This window comes from Pongo abelii, chromosome 18 (genome assembly GCF_028885655.2).
Source record: "Pongo abelii isolate AG06213 chromosome 18, NHGRI_mPonAbe1-v2.0_pri, whole genome shotgun sequence".
Taxonomy (NCBI): Eukaryota; Metazoa; Chordata; class Mammalia; order Primates; family Hominidae; genus Pongo; species Pongo abelii.
In genome coordinates this window covers 32,123,677-32,150,673 of record NC_072003.2, presented here as the reverse complement: position 1 = coordinate 32,150,673, position 26,997 = coordinate 32,123,677, and the positions used below count along the sequence as shown (strand labels likewise).

At 55.7% G+C, this 26,997-nt stretch overlaps 2 protein-coding genes across 7 annotated transcripts; one reads left to right on the top strand and one right to left on the bottom strand.

The window, feature by feature from the left end:
• The first annotated feature begins 66 nt into the window (after nt 1-66).
• Nucleotides 67-9,659, top strand: INO80E (INO80 complex subunit E). Of its 3 annotated transcripts, none has more exons than XM_024234116.3 (7): nt 67-246; nt 401-471; nt 661-713; nt 4,611-4,689; nt 4,782-4,893; nt 5,267-5,383; nt 9,089-9,659. In XM_024234116.3, exons 1-7 carry the CDS (start codon nt 166-168, stop codon nt 9,308-9,310), a joined length of 735 nt encoding a protein of 244 aa, XP_024089884.1. In that variant the 5' UTR covers nt 67-165; the 3' UTR covers nt 9,311-9,659. The 3 variants fall into 3 exon arrangements, with proteins under 3 accessions (XP_024089884.1, XP_054389762.1, XP_003778648.1); XM_054533787.2 differs by lacking the exon at nt 9,089-9,659 and adding an exon at nt 8,421-9,082; XM_003778600.4 differs by lacking the exon at nt 5,267-5,383.
• DOC2A (double C2 domain alpha) lies at nt 9,382-26,997 on the bottom strand. Of its 4 annotated transcripts, XM_054533784.1 has the most exons (17): nt 26,764-26,997; nt 26,157-26,272; nt 24,954-25,405; nt 19,092-19,147; nt 17,355-17,484; nt 15,975-16,330; nt 14,772-14,862; nt 13,841-14,105; nt 13,348-13,427; nt 13,072-13,146; nt 12,866-12,975; nt 11,043-11,169; nt 10,901-10,960; nt 10,656-10,819; nt 10,467-10,548; nt 10,284-10,380; nt 9,382-10,202 (listed from the first exon to the last, which is right to left on the bottom strand). In XM_054533784.1, exons 8-17 carry the CDS (start codon nt 14,094-14,096, stop codon nt 10,057-10,059), a joined length of 1,197 nt encoding a protein of 398 aa, XP_054389759.1. In that variant the 5' UTR covers nt 14,097-14,105; nt 14,772-14,862; nt 15,975-16,330; nt 17,355-17,484; nt 19,092-19,147; nt 24,954-25,405; nt 26,157-26,272; nt 26,764-26,997; the 3' UTR covers nt 9,382-10,056. The 4 variants fall into 4 exon arrangements, with proteins under 4 accessions (XP_054389759.1, XP_054389758.1, XP_054389757.1 ...); XM_054533783.2 differs by lacking the exons at nt 15,975-16,330; nt 17,355-17,484; nt 19,092-19,147; ... (1 more) ...; nt 26,157-26,272; nt 26,764-26,997 and adding an exon at nt 15,203-15,412; XM_054533782.2 differs by lacking the exons at nt 15,975-16,330; nt 17,355-17,484; nt 19,092-19,147; ... (1 more) ...; nt 26,157-26,272; nt 26,764-26,997 and having other exon boundaries at nt 13,841-14,109; nt 14,772-15,413.

The window sequence follows — 26,997 nt, the reverse complement described above, 5'->3', positions numbered from 1 at the left end:
AGGTCGGCCCGTGCGGTGACGCCGCCTGAGAGCGGGGTACGCCGGGAGTTGTAGTCCTGGCGGCACAGCCTTGCAGCGTCTCCGGAAGTGGAGGCGTGAGCGGCAGGGCAGCCCCTGCTTGGGGTAGCGGGAGGGTAGATTCTGGGCGCCACTCCCGGGCCGGTCATGAACGGGCCGGCGGACGGCGAAGTGGACTACAAAAAAAAATACCGGAATCTGAAGCGGAAGCTCAAGTTCCTCATCTACGTGAGTGCTGCGCGGGAAGGCTGTGGGGGGTGAGGCCTGGCGCGGACAAGATCGCAGTTTACCCAGGTGTAAAGTGGGTGGGGCGAGCGGCCGCTGGTTCCGGGGCCCTTCACGGAGGACCGTTGGCCCAGCGCACCCCTTGCCCGTGATACAGGAGCACGAGTGCTTCCAGGAGGAGCTGAGGAAAGCTCAAAGGAAATTACTGAAGGTGTCCCGGGACAAGAGGTGAGGCACGTTGCAGGGGCGGAGAGCGATGTGGTTCCTAGGGAATCTACATTTGGACCCCATCCCCGAGTAGGGCCACAAGTGCATGGGCTCTTTCAAGGATCCGATGGGCCAGCTGGGAGGGACAGGGTCCCAGGAGGACATTGCTGTGCTGGAAATCACTGTCCGTCTCTCCTTCCCTCCCTTCAGTTTCCTCCTAGACCGACTTCTGCAGTACGAGAACGTGGATGAAGACTCTTCGGGTGAGCAAGGTCTTCAAAAATTGGTGGAGGGCATGGTTCCTGGCACTTAGCAAGCTTCCTGGACCCCTGCCTTTTAGGCAGTGGTGGCTGATGCAGCCCCCAGTGGTCCTTAAGCCTAGTTGCTTGCCTTCCACCTCCACCGTTCTTTCATTCAGGCACTTACTGAGCACCTATTGTGTTTCAGGCACTGTGCTTGGCACAGGGGATACAGCAGAGGCAGAGATAGGCAAAGCCCTTGGCCTGTTGTAATTTACATTCTAGTTGGGAAGAATAAGTAAATGAAGACAATAGACTAGAATTTTAGGTCATAGTAACGACCTGAAGGTAATGAAAACAGTTATGCGGTAATGATTATAGGAGAACAGGGGTTGATGAATTGTTTCTGCAAAGGGCCAGATGGTAAGTAAGCTTTTTGCAACATACAATCTTTGAAGCATCTACTGAACTCTGCCATTGTAGTAGCAGCCGTACCCCATAGGCAAATACATGAGTATGGTTATGTTTCTATAAAACTTTATAGGCACTGAAATTTGAATTTTGTATTATTTCCATATGAAAAATTTTTCTTTAGTTTTTTTTTTTCCAACCGTTTAAAAGCTTAAAAGCCATTCTTGGCCAGGTGCGGTGGTCCACGCCGGTAATCCCAACGCTTTGGGAGGCCGAGGTGGGCGGATCACAAGGTCGGGAGTTCAAGACCAGCCTGACCAACATGGTGAAACCCCGTCTCTACTAAAGATACAAAAATTAGTCAGGTGTGGTGGCGTGCGCCTGTAATCCCAGCTACTGGGGAGGCTGAGGCAGGAGAATCATTTGAACCCTGGAGGCAGAGGTTGCAGTGAGCCGAGATCGCTGCCACTGCATTCCAGCCTAGGCGACAGGGTGAGATTGCTTCTCAAAAAAAAAAAAAAAAAAAAACACGCCATCCTTAGCTTGCAAACCACACAAGCAGACAGCAGGCAACGTCTGAATAGAGTACTCAAGAAAGGCCTTTCACAGAGTGACATTTGAGTTGGGACCAGAGAAGAAACCAGCATTCCATCCTGGGCAACATAGTGAGACCCCATCTCAATTAAAAAAAAAAAATTAGCCATGTATAGTGGTGTATAAATGTGGTCCCAGCTACTTGGGAGGCAGAACCAGGAGGATCCCTTGCCTGAAAGGTCAAGGCTGCAGTGAGCCATGATAGCACTACCGTGCTCCAGCCTGGGTGACCGAGCAATGCTGTCTCAAATGAAAGAAACCCCATCCTGGGTAACACAGTGAAACCGTCTCTACTAAAAATACAAAAAATTAGCCGGGCGTGTTGGTGGGCAGCTGTAGTCCCAGCTACTCGGGAGGCTGAGGCAGGAGAATGGCGTGAACCCGGGAGGCAGAGCTTGCAGTGAGCTGAGATTGCGCTACTACACTGCAGACTGGGCGGCAGAGTGAGACTCCATCTCAAAAAAAAAAAAAAAACCAATCTTGTGAAGAAGTGGTCTAGAGTTGTCCCGGTAGAATAATAAATGCAGCTACCCTGAGGTAAGAACAGGTCAGGCTTGGTTGAAGAGCAGAGGGATGAAAGAGAGAGAACACTGTTTTCATCCTTTTATTTGAATATTGTCTGCAGTTAACTATATTTTACATCATAACCAGGGCCCCACATGTTAAAACAAAGTTTAACGAAACATTTTTAAGATCACTATATCCAATTCATCTTGACACTTTTTAGACTGCTTTTTTTCCTTTCTTTTAATGCTGGTTGCAAACCAATAAATTGATTTCATGACCCACTAATGGCTTGAGACCCACAGTTTGAAAAAGCCCTAAGGTGGGCATTTGTGGGCCTCTTCCTGGGTGGAGCCCTCAAGCCATGTCACGTAGAATCACCTCTCTCCTTGCCTTTAAACATTGGTCTGGGCCGGGCACGGTGGCTCACGCTTGTAATCCCAGCACTTTGGGAGGCCGAGGCAGGTAGATCACGAGGTCAGGAGATCGAGACCGTCCTGGCTAACATGGTGAAACCCCGTCTCTACTAAAAATACATAAAATTAGCTGGGTGTGGTGGCGGGCGCCTGTAGTCCCAGCTACTCAGGAGGCTGAGGCAGGAGAATGGCGTGAACCCGGGAGGCGGAGCTTGCAGTGAGCCGAGATCACGCCACTGCACTCCAGCCTGGGCAACAGAGCGAGACTCCATCTCAAAAAAAAAAAAAAAGAAGCACATTGGTCTGAGGCAGGATTGGCATGTGGCAGCCAGCCACGTTTTAGGACATAGTGTTTTGTCAGAATGCATGATACCCATTTGCTTGCTATTATAGGAGGATTGTAGATAAGGTTAGGGAAATAGGCAGGGGCCCACTCAGGTAGGTCATAGTAGGAGGTTTGGCTTTTATTGTAGCCTCTCATCCCCTGCCTCTTCCTTCCCTAGGGGCTTCCAGTTAACATCCTGTTTGAGGGGAATTCAGGGCAGGAGGTGGGAGAGAACCCAGCATGTTCATGGCCAGAGTGGGTTGCATCTGAGGAGGAAGAGCCAGCAATACGAGCCCCACTCCTGTCGTGGAGGCCCACGCCCTGGCCAGGGAGACACTCGCAAACGACGCTTTTCAGCACAGTGTGAGGGCAGCCATGATGAGTGAGAGTAGAGGGTTCCAGGAGAGCCTGCAGTTAACTGGACTAGAGGGATTCTGGAAGACTTCACAGAGGAGGTGGCATTTAATCTGATTCTTAAAGGGTCTGTCTGAGCAGAGACATTGGTAACAGCTTCTATAGGTGTAGCAGTCGTTTGTTCAATGAAAGATGGCCCTTCTGAGGCAGAGGCACTGAACTAGGAAATATATTTCTTTTTTGATGAAATAGGTCAGTGTGCTTTAAAGAATACAGTTGTGTTAGTTGACCAGAAAGGTACATTGAAGCCAGATTAAGCAGCACCATGAATTCATGCAGGTAGTGGGTGATATCATCAAGAAGGATGTGACCAGGTTTGTTTTAGGTCACTCTGGGGTTGGGGGTGGACAGTGGGTGGCAGGGTGAGGTGAGACTGCTTAGCAGGTGATTTTGACGTGCTGGTGGCCTGATCTGTGTTAGTTGGCGTGGGGAGCAGTGGATGAAGGGGAGGACTTCAGGGGTAGATGAACAGGACCCTGGTTATGGGGAGTGGGGCAGAGGCAGGAGTTGAAGACTGCTCAGCTCAGAGGCAAGGAACCAGTGGCATCAAACAGCCAAGGAGTCACAGACCTGGCTTGGAGTCTTAGCCTCACACCTTACTTTCTGAGCCTTGGTGACCTCATGTGACAAGTGGAGGTGCTGCCTTTCCCATCCTTCCTTGGATCTGATGACAAGGAGAGGTGGTGAGTGGGAAGGAGCCTGGCACCCTGGCCATGCGTGGCAGGTGTGTTATGGAGGAACCAGAGCGGGAGGGGGGCTGGGGAGGCTGGAGAGGCTATGGGCCTCCCTGGGACAGCTCGAGTGTGTGGTGCATGCGCGTGCCCACTAGCTGGTGAGTCAGATTCCCCCGGGGCCCTTCTGTTGGGTTTTGGTTTGTTTCATTTTTCTGAGGCAGGGTCTGGCTCTGTCACCCAGGCTGACGTGCAGTGTTAAAATCACAGCTCACTGCAGCCTCAATCTCCGAGTAGTTCTCCTGCCTCAGCCTCCTGAGTAGCTAGGACTACAGGCACACCCCACCATGCTCGGATAATTGTTTTTGTTTTTAATAGAGATGAGGTCTTGCTAGGTTGTCCAGGCTGCTCTTGAACTCCTGGCCTCAAGCGATCTGGCCACCTCAGCCTCTCACAGTGCTGGGATTCCAGGCGTGAGCCCTCGCACCTGGTCTTACGGTGCCCTTCTGTAGTGTAGAGAAGGTTATACCTTTCTGGGATGGACTGGGATCCCCCCATCCCCACTGACCAGCTATCTCCATCACAGACTCAGATGCCACTGCATCATCAGATAACAGCGAGACAGAGGGGACACCCAAGTTGTCTGACACACCGGCCCCTAAGAGGTGAGAAGAAGATGCATTCCTCTCGCTGGGGAGGGTCAGGTGGGGCGCCTGGGCTCCTAGCCACCTCTGACCTCCCCCTGTCCTTTCTCCAGGAAGAGAAGCCCTCCGCTGGGGGGGGCCCCCTCTCCCTCCAGCCTCTCCCTGCCTCCTTCAACAGGGTTTCCCCTTCAGGCCTCCGGGGTCCCCTCCCCATACCTGAGCTCGGTGAGTTGGGGTCAGGGATGGGAAGTGCGTGGGAGTAAGGTGGGCGTCATTTGGGCAGAAGGGCTGGGCCTTGGGGCAAGGCCAGCCCAACTTTGGGGACATCTGTCTGGGTGTGGCCCAAGTGTCCCGTGGAGGGTGTGAGTCGGGGCTGCCCCCTTCTCTCTGGTATAGGAACGGGGCCAGGCCTGACTGAGGAGAGCAAAGCCCAGGACAGCATCCTGCTGCTGCCCGGCCCTTCTGTGCTCGGGAGCCCCAGGAGCCGCACTCATCACCATCTCTTTTGTTTTTCCATCCTCCTTCTGTTTGCATTTCTTCCCCCACCCTCACCCCGGTCCACTCCGCCTCCCATCTCCATCCCCGCTCCCGCCCGCAGCTGGCCTCCCCCCGCTACCCCCCATTCCCTTCTGACTACCTGGCCCTGCAGCTGCCCGAGCCCAGTCCCCTGAGGCCCAAGCGGGAGAAACGGCCCCGCCTGCCCCGGAAACTCAAGGTACCCTGACGTGGGGGCGCTAGGGAGGGGCAGGACGGCAGGAGGACAGTCACCTGAGGGAGGCTCAAGGCGGGGGCCTGTCAGAGAATCATGAACGGTTAATTTGGGGACCCAGTCAGCACTTAGCACTGAGGGGTAGATCAGAGAAGTCTCGGCTCACAGGCTTGTATGGAGACAAATCAGGGCAGAACCAGCCTTGGGGGACCCGGTGTGCGGATGCCAGGGGTTCCGCCCTTTCATGACTGCAGTGTAGCAGGGCCAGGCTCATTTTCCCAGGGGGGGCGTGTTCTGTGATGCCAGGTAGCCCCAGACCGGGTCAGGATTATGGGATCTAGAGTCAAGTCAAGACTGCCTGTTAGAAACCACGTGGCCTTGAGCAGGTCTCTGTTACCCTCTAGGCCTCCTAGGCTTGGCACCTATAGGGCGAGTGGTCCTACTCGATGTGACCAGCAAGCGCCCCTGGAGCGCCTCCTGTTACACGGCAGTGCACAAAGCAGACCAGTGCCTGCCCTCACAGAGCTCACAGTCTAGCAAGATAGGCAGAAAACAGACCAGAAAAAATAGGTACTTGTGGAGAAGAACAGAGTGAGGTCCAGAGCGTGGGGACGCCGGGGAGACAAGGCTGACACTTAGGGCCCAGCAGTCTGGGATGTTCTTTGATCAGAGACTTACAGGAAATGGCAGCAAGCCGTGTGGCTCCTGGGCAGTGTTTCCGTCGGGCAGAGTCTGTGTTTGGGAGAAAAATAAGCAGGGAATTGGGTCCCGGAGCAGGTCAGAGGGAGGGGAGCTCCTGAAGTGCCAGTGTGCAGGATTCGCTGTGAATGAAGGCTTGGAGACAGCAATTCCCCTGGCGGGGCGCAGGTTGCAGGTGTGGAGGGGGAGTGATCTAATTGCATCTTAACAAAATTGCAGACACTGGTGGTCGGAGAACAGACTGAACAGTGGGGTGAGTTGGGATGGGAGTGAGGAGGCCACCGTGGTAAACCAGGCCAACGGCAGAGGGTCCAGAGGGAGCTGCGGACCCATTTCAGAGAATGAGCATGGGAGTTCCTGGAGGACCTGGTGTGGGCTGTGCGGGACAGAGGCCAGGATGCCTCCAGGGCTTTAGTCTGAGCACGAGTGGAGTCTCCCTCCCTGGAGATGGGAGGGCTGTGGGAGCACAGGCTTGGAGGGAAGCTGAGTCTGGCTGCAGATATGTCAGGTGCCATCTGGAAAGGCAGCTAGACAGCGGCCCGTGAGGGGCTGTGCATTTGGAAGCCGCCAGGCTGGCGATAGATGCGAGCCTTGGGAGAGATGGGGATGGGCTGAGGGACAAAGCGGAGTGGGGACCAACTGGGCGGCTCCCAGGGTTCTGGAGCCAGAAGCAGAATGAGAGGCTGCATTTGCGGTGGTCTGGAGTACAGGATCTGGAGCTCTAATCCCAACTCTGCTGTTTTCTCCGTGTGACCTTGGCCCTGTGAGGCTTCACCTCTTGAGCCTGAGAAGCAGAGGTGACAGTACTGGCCCTGGCTCTTAGCAGGGGGGTGGCGGGCAGGGTGGGGGGTGGCGCAGCATTGGGGGGCACTTTGAGGCTTTCTGGCTGGGTGCTGAGTCCTGAAGCGGAGTCATGTCCGGGAGCAAAGTTGTAGACATTCTGGAGAGAAGGTTTGAGAGGGTGGCCCAGGTCCATGGCTGTCGGGGGAGGCGGGGAGAAGCCAGGAGAGGCCTCAGCAGGGGGAACGTGTGAGCCCGGGGTGAGTGGATTTGGATATTCCTGGCTGAAGCCATAGTGGGAAGGGAGACAGGGCCACAGTGAAAGCACTGCCCGGGCCAGAGCAGGAGTGCTAAGAAATTGGCAAGAAGAAGCGGGTGGGGCGGGGTCACGGAAGGCCTGGACAGCGGCCTGAAATGGGAGTTTGTCTGTTACTGTCGGGGGAGCGGGAGTCCCTGAAGGGTCAGGGGAGTGAGGAGATGGAAGGAAGGGAGTCCAAGCAGAGGAAGGATAGCTGTGAAGACAGAAGCAGGTTGGTTCTGTCAGGCCTGAGTTGGACTTGGCCGGCTTTGAATCCCAGCTCTTCCAGTGCTCACCATGCGACCTCAGCGTTGTCATTTCACTCTTTAAGCCACAGCTCTCTTTCTCCATTCAGTGGCGTCATTGTGCGGAGAATGTGAGTGAAGGGATGAAAATCGCCCAGCCCATGCCTGGCCCCTAGTAAGCAACAGAGAAATGTGAGCCACTGCCAGTCAGGCTGAGAGGACGCCACTGAGGAAGTCCAGGCCAGGGTGGGACGTGCTGCACACAGTGGGGAAGGAGAGGGGGTGGCCAGAGGAGGGGATGGTCCTTTCCAGTCATACACGCATGTCTGCTCACATGTGTACATGTGGGGTCCTGGTACAGGGCGTGGGGGTGCTGTTCAGAGTTGGGCCCCCTGTCTGTTATCCATCTTGCCAGCCTCCTATACCCTGAGGCCTGACCCACCCTGGCCCCCACACCACCCCAGCAGCGGAGATGAGGATGAGGGCTCCTTAGGAAGCAGAGAGGAGGCCACAGGGCCAAATGTGACACTCAGAAGGGCCACTGGAGACCACGCATGGCGTTTCCTGCCAGCCCACCCAGCATCTAGCCCAGGGCCAGACTAGATACTGCCCCGCAGGACCCAGCAGGCCTGTGCCTCAGGACCTCCATGTCCACACCAGGTTCAGCCTCCTCCGCTGGCACATGACCTCTCCCCGCTCCCTGGTGTCCTGAGGCTGGGAGGGCATTAACAGAAACTACCTGGTACACAGCAGGTGCCCAGTTTGTGCCCACAGACAAAGCATGGGGACTGCAGAGGAAACCCACAGAGCTCTCTAGGGAGGGTTTGTGAGGACCTGGCAGCGGGGGGGAGCTGAAGGGTTGAGCAGGGCAGAGGCCACTTCCCACCCTCAGAGGACAAAGCAGGACTTCTGACAAATAGAGCAGGATGCCCAGGTGGAGGGGCCGCCTGTCGTCCAGCAGGCGGCACTCCTGTCCCGAGGCCCCGAGTGGCACGGTGATGCACTCAGGTCTGTGTTTTAGAGCGCGCGCTCTGGCTGCAGTGCGGAGGAGCTGGATCTGGGAGAGGCTGCAGGCAGGGAGTCCAGTTAGGAGGCTGGGACCGCAGCCCAGGTGAGCTGAGAGGAGGGCTGGGCCTAGGCCACAGCTGCGGGGATCCCGAGGAGGGGCCCATCCAAGACATAATACAAGCTTCTTGGGGGCAGATAAGCCGCCGGGGCTCCTGGCTCAGGCAGCCTGCAATACCTTCCACCGAACCAGTGAGTGCCGCAGAAGAGGGAGAGGAGGAGGAGGGAGAGGAGGAGTAGGGAGAGGAAGCTGGTGGCAGGTGGCACCTCCGGGGCCGGCAGGCAGGCAAGCACTCCAGGCCGACTCCGCCTTTGGCTTAACCCCTGTCTCAGGGCAGCCCAGGCGCCTCCCTGGAGGGGGCAGGTGCCCGGGCCTTTCTCTTCCGGTTTCCTGTGAGACACCCCCATCCCCTTATCTCACCTCCATCACCACCCCCAGGCACTTGCTGGGTTGAGGCTCTCGAGGGGCTGGTGGGGGCAGGCCCTGAGTGCAGCATGGGTTGGCCCGGCTGTGCCCAGGGCCCGTTCCTCCTCCCCAGAGCTGCCCCGGGGGGCAAAGCCCGGTCTCCTGAGGCCCCAGTGCCTCCCTGACTAGTCCCCCTGTGTTTCTTCCCCCTGCTGCAGATGGCGGTGGGACCCCCCGACTGCCCTGTGGGAGGGCCGCTGACCTTCCCTGGCCGGGGTTCTGGGGCTGGAGTCGGGACAACCCTGACCCCCCTCCCACCCCCCAAGATGCCCCCACCCACGATCCTGAGCACGGTCCCTCGGCAGATGTTCAGTGACGCAGGTAGCGGGGACGATGCCTTGGATGGAGACGATGACCTGGTGATCGACATCCCGGAGTGACCGCGACATCACGCCATGCCCACCACGGCCCCGCCCGGCGCCCTCCCCATGCCAGCACACACGAGTCCAGCTTCCTCGGAGGTGTTTATTGACGCCCAGCTGCCATGCTCCGGCCACTGACACAACCAGAAAAGGCGTAAACATGCACGGGTGTCCCCCAGGAGGGTGGCAGGGGCCCTGCCTTCAAACCCCGGCCCCCTCCAGGGGACAGTTATTTAAACGAGTGGCCGGGAGCATCTGCCACCTGCTGGGGAGGCAGAGACCCTGCGATGGCCACCTCTTTAAAAGGGCAGCTGTACAGGGCTAGGTTTTTTCAATGACGTTTCTGTATTAAAGGAGTGGCTCTGGGTTTGTTTTTTGTCTTTTTGTTTTTGAGACATTCTCCTCTGAACCTCCCCTAATCCGACCTCCTCCCTGTCGGGGGAGAGGGACGGGGCAGCGTGGAGAGGCAGGAGTGAGGAGCGCGGGGGCCTGGGGCCAGGCTCTGAGCACTGCCCGGGTGTGCACATGATGGGGGGTTTGCATATTTGCAGGGACTAGCGAGTCAGGCAGGAGGTTTGCATATGTGAACATAGAACTCCACAGCCCCTCATGAGCAGACAGACCCGGGTCACGGAGACTCACAAAAATAAGACAGGTAGTGCAGGGTGGGGGCAGCCCACCCCGTGTAAACGTGCAACACACTCGTGCGAAGGTTGGGTACTGGACCCGGCTCGATGGGCCTGTGCTGGGACACTGCTGTCCACTCAGGCTGAGGACAGAGCCCCAGCTGCAGGGGGCAGCTCGCTGGTCAGGGTGTGCCAGCGCTCCAGGGCTGCATCTGGCTGCTGCAGGCAGTCACTCCAGTGCTTCCGAGCCTCGCCTCGGGCACCTGGCCCCAGGGACACGCCACCTGGGGGAGCAGGTGGCAGGGTCAGGGCCACCTCCCTGCTACTCGCCCGCCCTCAGCACCCGCAGCCAGCTCCTCCCTCACCAATGAAGTCATTGGATTTGCCAATGTCATAGTCCCAGACGGTGACTTCCAGGGTCTTGGTGGCCAGAGTGGAGAGCTCTATCTCGTAGAAAAACTCCTGGGGACAAGGCCGGCCACCCGTTCGTGAGCCAGCTCCCCAGCCCCTCCCTGGCCTCCCTCCGTGTCCCGTCCCCACCCGGGTACCTCGTTAAATTCTGGGTTGAGAGTCTTCTTCTTCACGCACGTCTTATGCTTGGATTTCTTGTCCACATCGGGCCTCAGGTACCTGGGGGTGGGGTGGAGGGAGAGGAACTGAGGGATGAGGGACAGGCCAGGCCCAACTCGGGCCAGGGCAGGCTCGCTGGGGAGGAGAGGGTCAGAGCAAGGGCTCACGTCTTGACGTAGGGGTCCGAGTAACCGTTGACGTCCATGGCAGCCAGATGGGCACAGCGCAAGATGCCTACCAGCAGTCCCCGGCGCCGTGAGCTGTAGCTGAGACTCAGCAGGATGCGGCCACGCTCCTCCAGCAGCCCCTGCCCCTGCTCCGCCTGCTCCAACTGCGGGGCACGGACGCAGGGTCAGCCTGGGCCTTGCGGCCGCCCACCCACATGCATCCCCATCCCCATGAGGTGCCTCACCTCCTTTAGGTAACAGGAGATGCCCCTCAGCGCCGCTGACATGGAAGAGGGGGACGCCAGCTGAGGGGGCAAAGAGAAGGTTCTGGAAGCCTGGCCTCCCCAGGGCCCCCTCCCCTGGCGCCCCTGCAGCCCCCACACAGACCGGGACCTGGCGCTCGAGGCAGATGTTAAAATGCTTCTTCTGCGAAGGCTTGAGGCGGCGGAGGGGCACGCGGATCTCCCCAATAAACTCATTGTGACTCAGCTTGTCCTCATCACAGACGGCGATCCTGGTGGGGAACTGCAGTGTCAGGGCCCCTGGGGTACCTGAGCCCCGTTCCGGGGTGTAGGAAGGGCCTTGGACCAGCCCAGTTCTGCCCTAAACACTACATCTCATCTGGAAGACAGGCTGGCACTTGAGAAGGACAAGCAGATTTGCCCATTCCTCTCTCCCTCCCTCTGCAGCCACCCGGCTGTCCCTGGTCCATCAGGACGTGCTCAGCCATTGTGGGAAGCCCTCAGAAATCTTGGAGCACGCCGCTCACTGCCTCCATTCAGGGCCTGGGGGCAGGAGCCGAACACCATGGTGGATGTGGCCATAGACACAGGCCGTGAGAGCTAGAAGGGCCTTGGAGCCTTGGGCAGCCAGACGAGCACCCCACGCCTCCTCGGGAACCCCCGTCCTTTTCCTGTGTGCAGCAGACAGCCAGCCCCGCAGGGACTCACTAAGAAATGATTGCTTTCCAGCCACCTGTCCTCCTGCAGCCCCTGCCCTGCCTCTGCAGTGACCCACTACCAGGTTGGGCATCTGTGGCATGGAGGATGGGCAGATCCCAGCCCTGCCACTTCTGAGCCACCTGTGTGACCTTGGGCAAGTCACTTGATCACCCTACGCCTCATTTCCCATCTGTAAATGGAGATAGTCAAGGGAAAGAAAGAAATGTGAAAATGCTAAGCCTGGGCTGGGCCCTGGTGAGCGCTCATTTTTTGGTCTCATTCTGGTTTTGGCCTCTGGCCTCCCCTCCATTCCACCCGCACAGCCGACACCAAGGTGGTCTCTGCCGCACAGCCCTGACCATTAGGGAAGGTCCCAGCTGCAAATCCAAGCACAAAGGCAGAGGTCTCTCCAGAGCCTGGGTTTTGCTGCCCGCCACCTGACTTGAGGGAGTACTCTCCCCACATCTCCATCTCCTGGGATGACAGAGCAAGTTCCCTGTCCCTGAAGACTTCACTCCTTAAGAGATTTTAGGGGAACTCAAGGCACGGAAGGGGCAGACCAAAGCTGCAGAGGTCTGACTTAAGCCAAGGGCTCTGAGAAGGGGTCTCGGCAACCCGGGAACGTTTTTGGGAGGGGGCAGAGCTTGGACTGAACCTCAGATGAGTGGAATTTAGGCTGGCAGGAAGGAGCTTTCCAGATAGAAAACAACAGGAAAAGTTCAGGAGTTGTGGAACTGGCCAGTTGGAAGAAGGGAGTCCTCTGTTTGAGGGGCAGAGGATACTTTGTTTTGTTTTTGAGATGGAGTCTTCCTCTATCACCCAGGCTGGAGTGCAGTGGTGCGATCTTGGCTCACTGCAACCTCTGCCTCCCGGGTTCAAGCGATCCTCCTGCCTCAGCCTCCCAAGTAGCTGGGATTTACAGGTACATGCCACCACGCCCGGCTAATTTTTGTATTTTTAGTAGAGACAGGGTTTCACCAAGTTGGCCAGGCTGGTCTCGAACTCCTGACCTCAAGTGATCCGCCCACCTCGGCCTGCCAAAGTGCTGGGATTACAGGTGTGAGCCACCACACCTGGCAGGCAGGAGATATTGGGGGGCAGGAGTGGCAGGGAAGTATTTTGGCCTGCTGCCAAAGGGGCTAGGGAGCCGCTGATGGTTCTTGAACATCAGAGAGGTACGGGCTTAATGGGACATAGATCAAACAACCAGCGGTTACAGTGTCAGCTGTCCCCGAGCTGCTGCTGGGTGGTGTGGAGGGGGGCCCTCACCTGAGCACCTTGTGCGTGATGTCATCATCCGTGATCCCGCTGTACGTCAGGTCCTCATTCCACACGGGATTCAGTGTGTTCCTCTGAGTCTTCGTTTTTAGCTTATTGGCCTGGGATGTGGGGATGAAAGGTTCTCAAAAACTGTCCTCCAGCCCCATGGGCTGGAGTCATGGCCTGGGCCGGGCGGGGTGAGAGAAGGCTGTTACCTTACAGGCTCCAGGCAGCAAGTGCAGCTTGACATAGGGGTCGGCGAGGCCATTAAAATCCATGGGCTTGAGGCCCTGGAGAGGAGGGCAGGGGAGAGGGCTGGAGGCTCCCGGCACCGCTCTCCCTCCCTCTTGTAGAGCTGGACCCTGGAGGAGCCCAGAAGGAGGGTGCAAGGGCAGGAGGAAGGAGCAGGCCTGGGAAGGGAAGGAGGAATGGGCCCCCTCTGGGGGCTGCATGCAAACCGGGCCTGGGCTTGGACGGCAGGGAGTGCCCACCTTGGCCCTGAGGATGCTACAGTGCAGAGTGCAGGAGGCCCGGTCGTAGAGAAGGTCAAACTCCAGCGTGCCCAGGGCGGCTGGAGAGAGAGGAAAGGCAGCATGGGTCGGTATGGAGACAGGTGTGTGCAAGAGGCCAGGAGGTGGGCACTGGCTGTGTGTGTCTCTCTCTCTTGCCAGCCCGCGAGTGTGAGTGCAAGAGGCTGAGTGGGCCCATGCGTGTGTGCGTCTGGGTCCCTGGCTCCGCCGCAACTGGGGCTGTGTGGGTGGTGGAGTGTCTCAGCAGAAATACTGAATATTGAGCCTTGCTGAAGCTGTAATCTCCACGCCGACTGCAGCTGTGGTGGCCATCCCTGCCACCCCCCCACTGCCCTCCTCCCCTACCTACATGCATAGCCAGCAGGGCCCATCCCCCTCTCCCCCGCCCCGCACCCGCCACGGCAAGCCTGGAGACCCCCACCAGCACATGGGGCCTCCAAGTCCCCAGACTCACTGGCATCATCCGAGTCATAGCTGTCCACCTCCGCACCATCCTCAGGCGTGGTGGCCCCAAGGAGGGCTGCAGGGGGGGCCAGAGCCAGGGGGACCAGATGGGTGGGGGCCTCCCCGCTGCCCCCTTCAGGTCCTGGTCCCCGGCGGGGGAAGTAGTCAGAGATCTGGCGGATGGGCCGGATGGGCCCGGGGCACACGTTGATGGCCATGTGCTCCTGGATGTTGATGGTCATGCGATCGCCCCTGCGGCCCCTCATGCAGCACCCCTGGCTAGGAGAGGGCATGTGAGCCAGTGAGCCCATCATAGCTAGCCATCCTGGCTAAGGGCCAGGCGACGGCCTCCTCGGTCTGCGGGGCCCTCACTGGCCTCCCTTCCTAGGTGTCGAGGGAGAGGGTGGCGTGTGCCAGCCGGTGGCAGGTGGGAGGCCTGGGCCCCTGCAGATCCCACGCTGGCTCCACAGGGGCTGGGCTACCAACCCACTCCCCGCAGAAGTCGAGGTTGCACCACCCCGTCCTCACCCACCCACCTCTAGGCTGTCCCTTTATCATCTTGCCAGCTCCTTCCTCTCCTCCGGGGCTCCCCTCGGCTCCTGAGCCTGCCTGTCCTCCAAGGGGCCCTGCAGGGCCCCGCCTCTGTTTCTCGGAGGCTCTGTCCTCTGCACCAGGCGCTGGTCTAGTCAGGGTGTCACCCATTCCTCTAGGCTCCAACTGCCCACTGTCCCCTCATGCAGCCCCAGGACCTGTCTGCCTGCCTGGTTCCCCCGCTCGCTCACCACAGCCCACGGTGGAGACCCCAGCCTCAGATGCCACCTCTGGCTCCCCAGGGGAGCCAGAAATTGCAGCCGCAGGAGAGCCGAACACCCCCGTAGCGCGCACAGGCTGGCACGCTTCCCTGCACCCTCACGCCCCCCGGCCTGCCCAGCCCCCTGCACCTGCCTCTGCCTCCAACAGGTGCCCAGGCACTAGGGGGACGGCGGGCGCAGGCTGGGCGGCGGCGGCCGGCGAGGAGAGCGCGGAGTCGAGCTGTGCGAGCAGAGAGGGAGGGAGCGCCGAGAAAGTGCGGGGAGGAGGGGGTGAGTGAGGTGGAGGCGAGGATGCAGCCGGCGCGGCGGCGGGGGACGGGGAGGGGCGCCGGGGCTGGGGAGGGGGCGGGATCTCGGACTCCCACCCGGGGCCCGCTCGGGAGCGCACGCGAGCGCACAAACACACGTGTGCTCGCGCGCGCACACTCACGTAGGGGCACGCGGGCCGGCATACACTCGTGTGCACACATCCAGCCGGGCACCCCCGCGCGCACACGCCCGTGCCCACGTGTGCACGCTCACACCCTTGCACACACCCAGGCGCGCGCTGGCACACTTACCCGGAGAACTTCGCACGCACACGCACTCGCAAACACGCGGGCTCCCTGCGCCACCAGGAAGCAGCCGCCAGAATCGCCGGGTGTTCCCCAACTACTCCTGGGAGACCTGGGCCCCCGCCCCGGCCCGCGCGCGCGGCCCACGGCGCCTCCCTCCCTCCCGGGTCCGCAGGGCCGGACCACCGGCCTCGTTGTCATGGCGACGCCGGCTCATCTCCCCCCACCCCCGCGCGTCTTCACGCCCCTCCCCCGCGGGGAGCTGGGGCCTCCCTCCTCCCCTCCCCATGTCCGTAGGGACCCAGAGGTGGACAGGAGCAGGGGGTCGCCTGTCAGAGGTGGACAGGAGCAGGGGATCTCGGGGTCTCCCGAGCCAGGCTGGGGAGCCTCACGATCTGAGGGAGGAGGCAGAGGTCTGATGCTGCGGCTTCCCCCACGCCCCCTCCCTTTGGCCGTTCAGGCCTCTCTCTTTGTGGCCCAACCCAACTCCCAGGGGCCCATGTCCCCTTACCAGGGATGGCATCTCCTTTGGGAACCACCCTCCCTCACCCTCCCTCACCTTCCCCCCTGCCATCCCCAGTTCTGCCCCGCAGGTGGGAAGGGGCGTCGGGGCTTGGCTCTGAAGGCTCCAGAGCCCTGTGGTCGTTCCCCATGGGCTGCCATTTCTCACCCAAACCCTGCCACCCCCAAGCCGCCCCCCTGCCCAGCCCTGCGCCTGCCACGGAGTGTCAGTCCACCCCTGGCCTTCGGTCTTCACTCACCTGTGCCCCACACTTACCATCCTGAAGACACGAAGGGGTTTATCACCCCTGCTGCCCACCACTGACTCACCCAACCGTTTCCTGCAGTTCCTGGGACACACCTAGACGGCTCAGGCCTAGGGATCTTGGCTCACATGCGCTCCTCTACCTGGGAACCGCGCTTCCTTAGGGAGTCACCCTGGGTCCCCTCTTCCTAGGAGCCTTCCTGGGGCATCCCGCACTGCCCCTCAGCTCCAGCGCCGTCAGGACTCCGCTCAGCACCGCTTCGCCAGTGCCTCCCCCACCAGCAGGGAGTTCCACTGGAGCGGCTGATTCATCTGGGAGTCCCTAGTGTCCCAAACTGGGCCTGGCACGAAGTCGGCATCTCTAAGTGCTGTTATTTAAAACAGAAATCTGGTTGCACGACAAAGTGAACATACCTAACACCACCTAATCTTACCCTTAAAAATGGTGAAGATGGTACATTTCGATATGGGTATTTCACGGCAATTTTTTTTTTTTTTTTAATAAGAGGAATGGGGCCGAGAGTGGTGGCGGGTGCCTGTAATCCCAGCTACTCCAGGGACTGCGGCGAGAGGATCGCTTGAGTGAAGCCAGCCTGGGCAACACAGTGAGACACAGTCTCTTAAGAAAAAAAAAAAAGTAAGAGAAATGTAAAGTCAACAACACTGAGGGGGCGGGGCACAGTGGCTCAAGCCTGTAATCCCAGCGCTTTGGGAGGCCGAGGTGGGTGGATCACCTGAGGTCAGGAGTTTGAGACTAGCCTGGCCAACATGGTGAAACCCCATCTCTGCTAAAAATACAAAAAATTAGCCGGGCGTGGTGGCATGTGCCTTGGGAGGCTGAGGCAGGAGGATCGCTTGAACCCGGGAGGCGGAGGTTGCAGTGAGCTGAGATCGTGCCACTGCACTCCAGCCTGGGCTGTGAGAGCGAAAGTCAGTCTCAAACCAAACAAACAAACAAAAAACCCTGAGATATCACTTATTACCCATAAAATGGGCAAAATCAAAGTGTTTGGGCTGGGGGGAAGCTGAGGCGGACTGATCCCTTGAGCTCAGAAGTTCAAGACCAGCCTGGGCAAAATGGTGAGGCCCTGTCTCTATAAAAAAAAAAAAAAAAAAAAAAAAGCCAGGCACAGTGGTGTGTGCCTGTGGTCCCAGCTACTCAAGAGGCTGAGGTGGGAGGATCTCTTTTTTTTTTTTTTTTTTTTTTTTGAGATGGAGTCTTGCTCTGTCGCCCAGGCTGGAGTGCAGTGGCGCAATCTCAGCTCACTGCAAGCTCCACCTCCCGCGTTCACGCCATTCTCCTGCCTCAGCCTCCCGAGTAGCTAGGACTACAGGTGCCTGCCACCATGCCCGGCTAATTTTTTTGTATTTTTAATAGAGATGGGGTTTCACCTTCTTAGCCAAGCTGGTCTCGATCTCCTGACCTCGTGATGGTGGGAGGATCTCTTGAGCCCAGGAGGTCAAGGCTGCCGTAAGCTATAATCACTCCACTGCACTCCAGCCTGGGTAACAGAGTGAGACCCTGTCTCAAAAAAAAAAAAAAATCCTTAGACCCAGAAATTCCACTTTTAGGATTTTATCTTACAGATATGCCGACCCATGAGCCAAGTAATAGAAGTTCAAATTCTTTTTTTCTTTTTTTTTTTTTTTGAGACAGACTTTTACTCTTGTTGCCCAGGCTGGAGTGCAATGGCGCAATCTTGGCTCACTGCAACCCTCCGCCTCCCGGGTTCAAGCAATTCTCCTGCCTCAGCCTCCCAAGTAGCTGGGATTACAGGGGCGTACGCCACCACACTTGGCTAAATTTTTGTATTTTTAGTAGCCCCGCTGGTCTTGAACTCCTGACCTCATGATCCACCTGCTTCGGCCTCCCAAAATGCGGGGATTACAGCCGTGAGCCACCACGCCTAGCCACGAAGTTCAAAATTCTTAAATGTAGCATATTCCAAAAGACTGGAAACAACTGAGATACCCAGAAGTAGGGGACCAGTTAAATCAGTCATGATGTAATTCCATGCAATGAAATAGGGTGCAGCCACAAGAGGCTGTTTTGCTCTTGTTTAGAATCATCTTTTTTTTTTTTTTTTTTTTTTTTTTTTTTTTAATATACAAGGTCTCACTACTTTGCCCAAGCTGGTCTCAAATTCCTGGACTCAAGCAATCCTCCCGCTTCGGCCTCCCAAAGTCCTGGGATTACAGGCGTGAGCCACTGTGCCTGGCCCTAGAATCATCATCTCACAGTTTCATTTTAACTTAGAAAAGCCAAGTGCAGGCCAGGCGCCGTGGCTCACGCCTGTAATCACAGCACTTTGGGAGGCCAAGGCAGGTGGATCACGAGGTCAGGAGATCGAGACCATCTTGGCTAACACAGTGAAACCCCGTCTCTACTAAAAATACAAAAAATTAGCCGGGCGTGGTGGTGGGTGCCTGTAGTCCCAGCTACTCGGGAGGCTGAGGCAGGAGAATGGCGTGAACCCGGGAGGTGGAGCTTGCAGTGAGCCGAGATCACGCCACTGCACTCCAGCCTGGGCAACAGAGCGAGACTCCATCTCAAAAAAAAAAAAAAAAAAAGCAAAGTGCAGGCTGGGCGTGGTGGCTTGCACCTGTAATCCCCGCAATTTGGAAGGCTGAGGCGGGCGGATCACGAGGTCAGGAGTTCAAGATCAGCCTAGCCAACATGCTGAAACCCTGTCACTATTAAAATTACAAAAATTAGCTGGGTATGGTGGTGGGCACCTGTAATCTCGGGAGGCTGAGGCAGGAGAATTGCTTGAACCTGGGAAGCGGAGGTTGCAGTGAGCCAAGATCATGCCACTGCACTCCAGCCTGGGCAACAGAACAAGACTCCATCTCGGAAGAAAAAAAAAAGGAAAAAAGAAATCAAAAAAGAAAAGCAAGTGCAGAGACGCATGCTTGGAATACCGCCATTTGAGAGGGAAAGAGCTTAGCCGTGTTTGCTTAGTTGTTCATATGTTGTTTCTGGAGGCCTGCACAAGAATGGTAACTGTGTCTCTTGACAAGCCGAGAGAGTGAAAAAATAAAAATAATAAAAAATAATAATAAATACACAAAAGAAAATATAACTATGGTGACCTCTGGGGAGACAAGGCAGGAAGAGGAAAGGCTTACTTTTCAACGTGCATCCTTTTGTAGTTTTTGAATTTTGTGCCCCATGCATAGGTTACCTGTTCCAAAGAATACATTAAAATAATAAATTTTGGTCTTTTTTTGTTTGTTTGTTTTTGAGATGGAGTCTCGCTCTGTTGCCCAGGCTGGAGTGCAATTGCTCGATCGCGGCTCACTGCAACCTCCACCTCTCGGATTCAAGTGACTCTCCCATGTCAGACTCCTGAGTAGCTGGGATTACAGGCACCTGCCATCATGCCCGGCTAATTTTTTTGTATTTTTATAGAGATGGGGGTTTCACCATGTTGGCCAGGCTGGTCTTGAACTCCTGACCTCAGGTGATCCACCTGCCTCGGCCTCCCAAAGTGCTGGGATTACAGGCATGAGCCACTGCACCTGGCCAAATTTTGGTCTTATCTTTTTCTTTCTTTTCTTCCTTCCTTCCTTCCCTTCTTCCTTTCTTCCTTCCTTCCTTCTTTCTTTCCTTCCTTTCGTTTTCTTTCTCTTTTTCTTTTTTTTTTGAGACAGGGTCTCACTCTGTTGCCCAGGCTGGAGTGCAGTGGCAAGATCATAGCTCACAACATCCTCAAACTCTTGGGCTCAGGCGATACTCCCACTTTAGCCTCCCAAGTAGCTGGGACTATAGGTATGCACCACCATGCCTGGCTAATCTTTTTTTTTTTTTTTTTTTTTTTGTAGAGATGGGTCTTACTATGGTGCCCAGGCTGGTCTCAAACTCCTGGCCTCAAGCCATCCTCCTACCTTGGCCTCCCAAAGTGCTGGGATTACAGGTGTGAGCCACAGACCATGCCCAGCAAAATTATATATATATATATATATATATATATATATATATATATTTTTTTTTTTTTTTTGAGACCGAGTCTCGCTCTGTTGCCCAGGCTGGAATGCAGTGGCACGATCTTGGCTTACTGCAATCTCCACCTCCCAGGTTCAAGCCTCAGCCTCCCGAGTAGCTGGGATTACAGGCGCACACCACCATGCCTGGCTAATTGTTGTAGTTTCAGTGGAGATGGGGTTTCACCATGTTGGCCAGGCTGGTCTCGAACTCCTGACCTCAAGTGATCTGCCTGCCTTGGCCTCCCAAAGTGCTGGGATTACAGGCGTGAGCCACTGCACCCGGCCAATATTTCTAAAGTAAAGGCAACCATTAGGTTTCCTTCGTGGCTCTCCAGAATAAGAAAGGAAGCAGGACGAAGGGAGACGCTGTGCAGTGTGACAGCCGGTGAGTTTAGCAAGAGGGTGTCCATGACCTGGGCACAGGGGGCCTGCAGTGAGGGGAGGGGGACACTCTGGTCAAGGAACCTGCCGAGTCCTCTCTCCTGTGCTCTCTTCCCACGGTGCTTGCTCAACCCCAGGCCTGCCTGCCTCCAGAAGAACTTGTTGAAGACAGGTGAGGATGAGGCTGGAGTTCAAGCCAATTTCAGAGGAAAATGACGGACAGTGCTGAGCCCTGCTTTGTCCAGAGATGGGAGGCTTTTGCACCAGTCACCCAGTCATTCAGTAAATATTGACTGAATATCGACTATAGATTGTGGGGACAGGGGATGGTCAGAAGTCATGGGAACTCAGGGTCCTATGAGGTAGGAGGGAACAAAGATTAACACCTCACTTCCCAGAAAAGGAGTTGTCTCAACTGAGACCTGAAAGATGAGGAGGAGTTACCCAGGTCAAGCTTGGAGGCAAGTGTATTCCAGGCAGAGGTGTGTGCCAAGGCTGGGAGGCAGTCCAGAGTATGGCATATTCAGAAAAGAAATCATTCTACCAGTCTGGTCAACATGACGAAACCCTGTCTAAAAAGAAAAAAAATTAGCCAGGAGTGGTGGCGTGCACCTGTAGTCCCAGCTACTCGGGAGGCTGAGGCAGGATGATCGCTTGAGCCCAGGAGTTTGAGGCTGCAGTGAGCCAAGATCAAGCCACTGTACTCCAGCCTGAGTGACAGAGTGAGACCCTGTCTCAAAAAAAAAAGAAAAAGAGAGAAAAAAAAAGAAAGAAATCATTGTACCAAAAAGACACCTGCACTTGTGTGTTTATTGCAGCACTATTCACAATAGCAAAGACACAGAATCAACCTAGGTGCCCACCAACAGTGGACTGGATAAAGAAAATGTGATATGTATACACCATGGAATACTATGCAGCCATAAAAAAGAATGAAATTATGTCCCTTGCAGCAACATGGATGCAGCTGGAGGCCATTATCCTAACTGAATTAATGCAGAAACAGAAAATCAAATACCACATGTTCTCGTAAGTGGGAGCTAAACATTGGGTACCTATGCACATAAAGATGAGAATAATAGACACTGGGGACTCCAAAAAAGGGGAGGGAGGGAAAGGGTCGAAAAACTACCTATTGCCGGGTGCGGTGGCTCACGCCTGTAATCCCAGCACTTTGGGAGGCCGAGGTGGGCGGATTGCTTGAGGCCAGGAGTTTGAGACCAGCCTGGCCAACATGGTGAAACCCCATCTCTACTAAAAATACAAAAATAATTAGGTGGGCTTGGTGGCACGCATCTGTAATCCCAGCTACTCAGGAGGCTGAGGCACAAGAATCACTTGAACCTGGGAGGTGGAGGTTGCAATGAGCTGAGATCGCACCACTGCACTCCAGCCTGGGCAACAGAGTGAGACTCTGCCTCGGGGAAAAAAAAAAAAAAAAAGAAAAGAAAAGAAAATTGAGTCTGGGCGCTGTAATCCCAGCACTTTGGGAGGCCAAGGCAGGAGGATCCCTTGAGCCCCGGAGTTCAACACCAGCCTGGGCAACATAGTGAAATCCTATTTCTACCAAAAAAAAAAAAAAAACTTAGCTGGGCGTGGTGACTTGATGATGCAGTCCCAGCTACTTGGGAGGCTGAGGCAAGAGGATTGCTTGAGCCTGGGAGGTCGATGCTGCAGTGAGCTATGATTGCACCACTGCACTCCAGCCTGGGCAACAGAGTGAGATGCTGTCTCAAAAAAAAAGAAAGAAAATTGAACCAACAGATCTTTTTATTCTTATCTTTTACAGATGGGATTCTCTGTCACCCAGGTTGGAGTGTAGCAGCACGATCATGGCTCACTTCAACCTTGAACTCCTGGCCTCCAGTGATCCTCCCACCTCGCCTTCCCAAATTTCTCGGATTACAGGCGTGAGCCCCCGAACCTGGCCTAACAGGTCTCAATTTGGGGTTCATTAGGTGAGAGATAAGGATCTGGGATGATTCCTAGGTTTCTGTGTTGAGAAGACCATCTAGAGGAATGATGGGACCATCCACTGAGACGAAAAGATGGGAGCAGAGCAGGTCTGGAGTAGGACTCCATTTGTGATCCATTGCCTTGGAGATGTATTTGGACATTACAAACAGACATCTCGGAGTCTGGAGCTCCAAGGAGAGGTCTGGGCTGGAAATATACATTTGTGAGTCACTGGTATATAGATGGTATTTAAAGCCACGAGTATGGATGAGATCACCTAGGCAGAGAATATAGATAGCAAGACAAGGCCCCATGCTGAGTTGGCTGGAGAAGGAGTCCTGAGAACTGGTGAGTGTGGCTCCAGGGCTCTGAGTCAGGGACAGGTGCACCTGCTGGGAGGCAGACGGAATGGAAAGAGAGAGAACTATTTGATTTGACAGATTATGAGCTCTTTCGTTGACTTGATCAAAGCAGCTTCAGTGGATTGGTGGGGACTAAGCCAGATTAGAAGAGGTTGAAGAATTGACTGAGCACGGTGGCTTATGCCTGTAATCCCAGCACTTTGGGAGGCAGAGGCAGGCAGATCACCTGAGGTCAGGAGTTTGAGACCAGCTTGGCTAACATGGTGAAACTCCATCTCTACTAAAAATTAAAAAATTAGCTGGGCGTCGTGGTGGGTGCCTGTAATCCCAGTTACTCAGGAGGCCGAAGTGGGAGAATCGTTTGAACCCGGGAGGCAGAGGTTGCGGTGAGCCGAAATCATGCCACTGAACTCCAGCCTGGGTGACTGAATGAGACTCCATCTCAAAAAAAGAAGAGATTGAAGAGTCCATTAAAGGTGAGGGAGTGGAGACAGCAGGTGTAGATGACCCAGAGTTGCCCATCTACTCTAGAATGATGCGCATCTATGAGTTCTCTCCCTTGTCATTCTTGAGGGCAGGGACCGTGCCGTGGTGATTTCTGAGCCATAAATGGAGTCCAGCCAGTGTGTAGCAGGAGCTCAGCATGTTTATGTCATGGATGAATAAATGGATGAATGGATAATGCATTGTTTGGGTCGAAATGGCCTTTACTGGTAGAGATAGCTGGATGTTTTTGAAGCATTTGAGGAAACAAAAGAAAGTCAACCCCAAAGGCCATAGGTTCTGTGTCCCTTCTCCCAGCTAACCTCAAGGAGCAGTTGCGTGTGGGCCTGGGGCACGAGCCCTGGTCCAGCATCAGGAACCAGGTTATTTATTTATTGAGACAGAGTCTCGAGTGTCACCCAGGCTGGAGTGCAGTGGCGCGATCTTGGCTCACTGCAACCTCCACCTACTGGGCTCAAGTGATTCTCCTGCCTCAGATTCCTGACTAGCTGGGACTATAGGCACGTACCACCATGCCTAGCTAATCTTTTTTTTTTTTTTTTTTTTGAGATGAAATTTCGCCCTGTCACCCAGGCTGGAGTGCAGTGGTGCAATTTAAGCTCACTGCAACCTCTGCCTTTGGGTTCAAGCAGTTCTCCTGTCTCAGCCTCCGGAGTAGCTGAGACTACAGGCGCATGCTACCGCGCCTGGCTAATTTTTGTATTTTTAGTGGAGACGGGTTTTCGCCATATTGGTCAGGCTGGTCTTGAAATCCTGACCTCAGGTGATCCACTTGACTCGGCCTCCCAAAGTGCTGGGATTATAGGTGTGAGCCACCATGCCCAGCCATTTTTTGGATTTTTAGTAGAGATGAGAGTTCATCATGTTGGGCAGGCTGGTCTCGAACTCCTGGCCTCAAGTGATCCACCCATCTCGGCCTCCCAAAGTGCTGGGATCATAGGTGTGAGCACCGCGCCTGGCCCAAAAACCACATTACTGAGTCCCTTCTGCTGCCTCTCATATGCCTTGTGGCTTTGGATAAATCCCTTCCTTTTTCTTAGAAGTGATCTGCATGGCGGCTCACACCTGTCATCGCAGCATTTTGGGAGGCCAGGGTGGGAGAATCACTTATGCCCAGGAGTTTGAGACCAGCCTGGGCAACATAGCAAGACTCCATCTCTGCAAAGAAAAAAAGAAGTAGGCTGGGCGCAGTCGCTCACGCCTGTAATCCCAGCACTTTAGGAGGCCGCGGAGGGCAGATCACTTGAGGTCAGGAGTTTGAGACCAGACTGGCCGACATGATGAAACCCCGTCTCTATTTTTAAAAACTACAAAAATTAGCCAGGCATGGTGGCCCCTGCTTTTGATCCCAGCTACTCGGGAGGCTGAGGCAGGAGAATCGCTTGAACCAAGGAGGCAGAGGTTGCAGTGAGCCAAGATGGTGCCACTGCACTCCAGCCTGGGCAACAGACAGAGACTCCATCTAAAAACAAAACAAAACAAAACAAAAAATAGGCAGGTGTGGTAGTGCACGCCTGTGGTCCCAGCTGCTTGGGAGGCTGAGGTGAGAGGATCGCTTGAGCCCAGGAGGTCGAGGCTGCACTCCAGCCTGGGTGACAGATAGAGCAATATACTGTCTCAAAAAAAGGGAAGCCATCAGTGCAGCACAGGGGAGGCAGCCCACGTCAGCCAGTCCCATAGATATTCGTTTCCCTCCTTCCCCACCCCCGCCCCGCCGCCCCCTTTTTTTTCTCTCTCTGGGCTTTTTACTTGTTTAGGAACTCGAAGCGGTTCATGGCAAGTACCCCGAGTCCTAGCCCACCTGCTCTCTGCATAGGGTTGCTGCAGAGCACCTCACACGCGCACAGATACACGCCTGGCTTTAGGGGAAGTCGCGGCACTGGGTCTGCAGAGTCCGCTGAGCACATATCTTCGTTGTGAAACTAAGGAAACCCTGGAGTGTCGTTGGGCTTGGGTGGGATGGAACATGCCCGTGACAGACAGGCCCACCTGCCAATCAGAAGGGAGCTCTTCTTAGCTAGGATGGGGCCGCAGGAGTGGAAATGGCTGTTGGGAGGTGGCAGAGACGGGAGATGGGGTGGCCACGGGGGAGCCGCCGGCCACAGAAGAGGAAACGGAGGTGCAGGGAGCGGAGTCTGCGAAGGACGCGTCGATGGCCAAGAGATGTGCCTCGGAAAGGGCCGAGGGACTTCCTCTGACCAACCCCCGACGGCCATTCCCAGCCATCCGTTTTCCTGCAGCCGCAGATGCAACCTGTGGAAGAGGCGGGAGGAGGCCCAGGAGTCCGCCCGGCTGCGCCTTCCCTAGGGTGGGAGCGGGGACTCAGGCGCGGACGCTGCTGCCACCTAGTGGGAGACGCCTGCTACTCCTCTCGGTTCCTAACCCCAGGGTCGTTCCCGGCTGAGCACTGAGGAGGGGGCGGGGGAGGATGGAGAGAGCCCTGTGCCCCTGGATCTGCGGGTAGGATGCAAGGGGGAGCCTCAGAGAGGAACCCCCGCCCCCAGGAAGTGTGTATTGCCCACACTACTTTTCCCCTCTGTGCCGTGATTTCCTCCCGTGTATAAGGGAGGCAAGAGTACCTGCCTCTGGGCTGGGCTTGGTGGCTTACGCCTATAATCCCAACACTTTGGGAGGCCGAGGCGGGCGGATCATCTGAATTCAGGAGTTCAAGACCAGCCCGGCCAACATGGTGAAACCCTATCTCTACTAAAAATACAAAAATCAGCCGGACAGTGGTGGTGCGCGCCTGTAATCCCACTCTTCAGGAGGCTGTGGCAGGAGAATCGCTTGAACCCAGGAGGTGGAGGTTGCAGTGAGCTGAGATTGTGCCTCTGCACTCCAGCCTGGCCGATAGAGTGAAACTCCATCTCAAAAAAAAAAAAAAAAAAAAAAAGAGTACCTGCCTTTGAGGGTCAGTGCAAGGGCAAGTGAACCAATTTGTGCAAGGGACTTGGCCATAAATGGGGTCCAGCCAGCATAGTAATAGGTGTTCAATAAATGCTACCTGCTGGGCATGGTGGTTCATGCCTGTAATCCCAGCACTTTGGGAGGCCGAAGCTGGAGGATCACCTGAGGCCAGAAGTTTGATAGCAGCCTGGGCAACATAGCAAGACTTCATCTCTACAAAAAAATGCAAAAATTAGCCAGGCATGGTGGCACATGCCTGTGGTCCCAGCTACTCAGGAGGCTGATGTGGGAGGATCACTTGAGGCCAGGAGTTCAAGGCTGCAGTAATCATACCACCGTACTCCAGCCTGGGTGACAAAGTGAGACCCTGTCTCTGAAAATACATAAAATAGGCCGGGTGCTTTGGGAGGCCGAGGCGAACAGATCACCTGAGGTGAGGAGTTCAAGACCAGCCTGACCAACATAGTGAAATCCTGTCTCTACTAAAAATACAAAAATTAGCCGGGTGTGGTGGCAGGCAGATAAAAGGAAGGGATTTATCCAAAGCTGTAATCCCAGATACTCAGGAGGCTGAGGCAGGTGAATCACTTGAACCCAGGAGGCAGAGGCTGTAGTGAGCCAAGATCGCGCCACTGCATTCCCGCCTGGGTGACAGACAGAGACCCTATCTCCAAAAAAATTAAAATAAATAAAACAAATGTTACCTGTGGTTGATTCAAGGGGTAACCGGAGGTGTGTGGCCCTGTGCTGCCACCCCAAATTGTGCCTGTTGTCCAAACACAGCTTCCTTTAGTTCGGGCTTTCAGCAAGATGGGCCTGCCGCATCCCTCCTCTTTGTAAATGCTGGGGCTGCCACCATTATGGTTTTATCATCAACGACATTCCAGAGGATGAAGACTGGTCCCAACCTCTGCTCTCCTCTTCTGATGAGAGTGAGG

Bases quoted from the DNA above. Each gene is read 5' to 3' on its own strand.
- INO80E (XM_024234116.3), top strand. From the start codon at position 166: ATGAACGGGCCGGCGGACGGCGAAGTGGACTACAAAAAAAAATACCGG. The intron at 4,690-4,781 runs GTGAGAAGAAGA...TCCTTTCTCCAG, and splicing joins GACACACCGGCCCCTAAGAG to GAAGAGAAGCCCTCCGCTGG. The intron at 5,384-9,088 runs GTACCCTGACGT...CCCCTGCTGCAG, and splicing joins GCCTGCCCCGGAAACTCAAG to ATGGCGGTGGGACCCCCCGA.
- DOC2A (XM_054533782.2), bottom strand. From the start codon at position 15,112: ATGTGTGCACACGAGTGTATGCCGGCCCGCGTGCCCCTACGTGAGTGT. The intron at 12,976-13,071 runs GTAACAGCCTTC...CCCACATCCCAG, and splicing joins TGCTGCCTGGAGCCTGTAAG to GCCAATAAGCTAAAAACGAA. The intron at 10,820-10,900 runs GTGAGGCACCTC...CGTGCCCCGCAG, and splicing joins TCTCCTGTTACCTAAAGGAG to TTGGAGCAGGCGGAGCAGGG.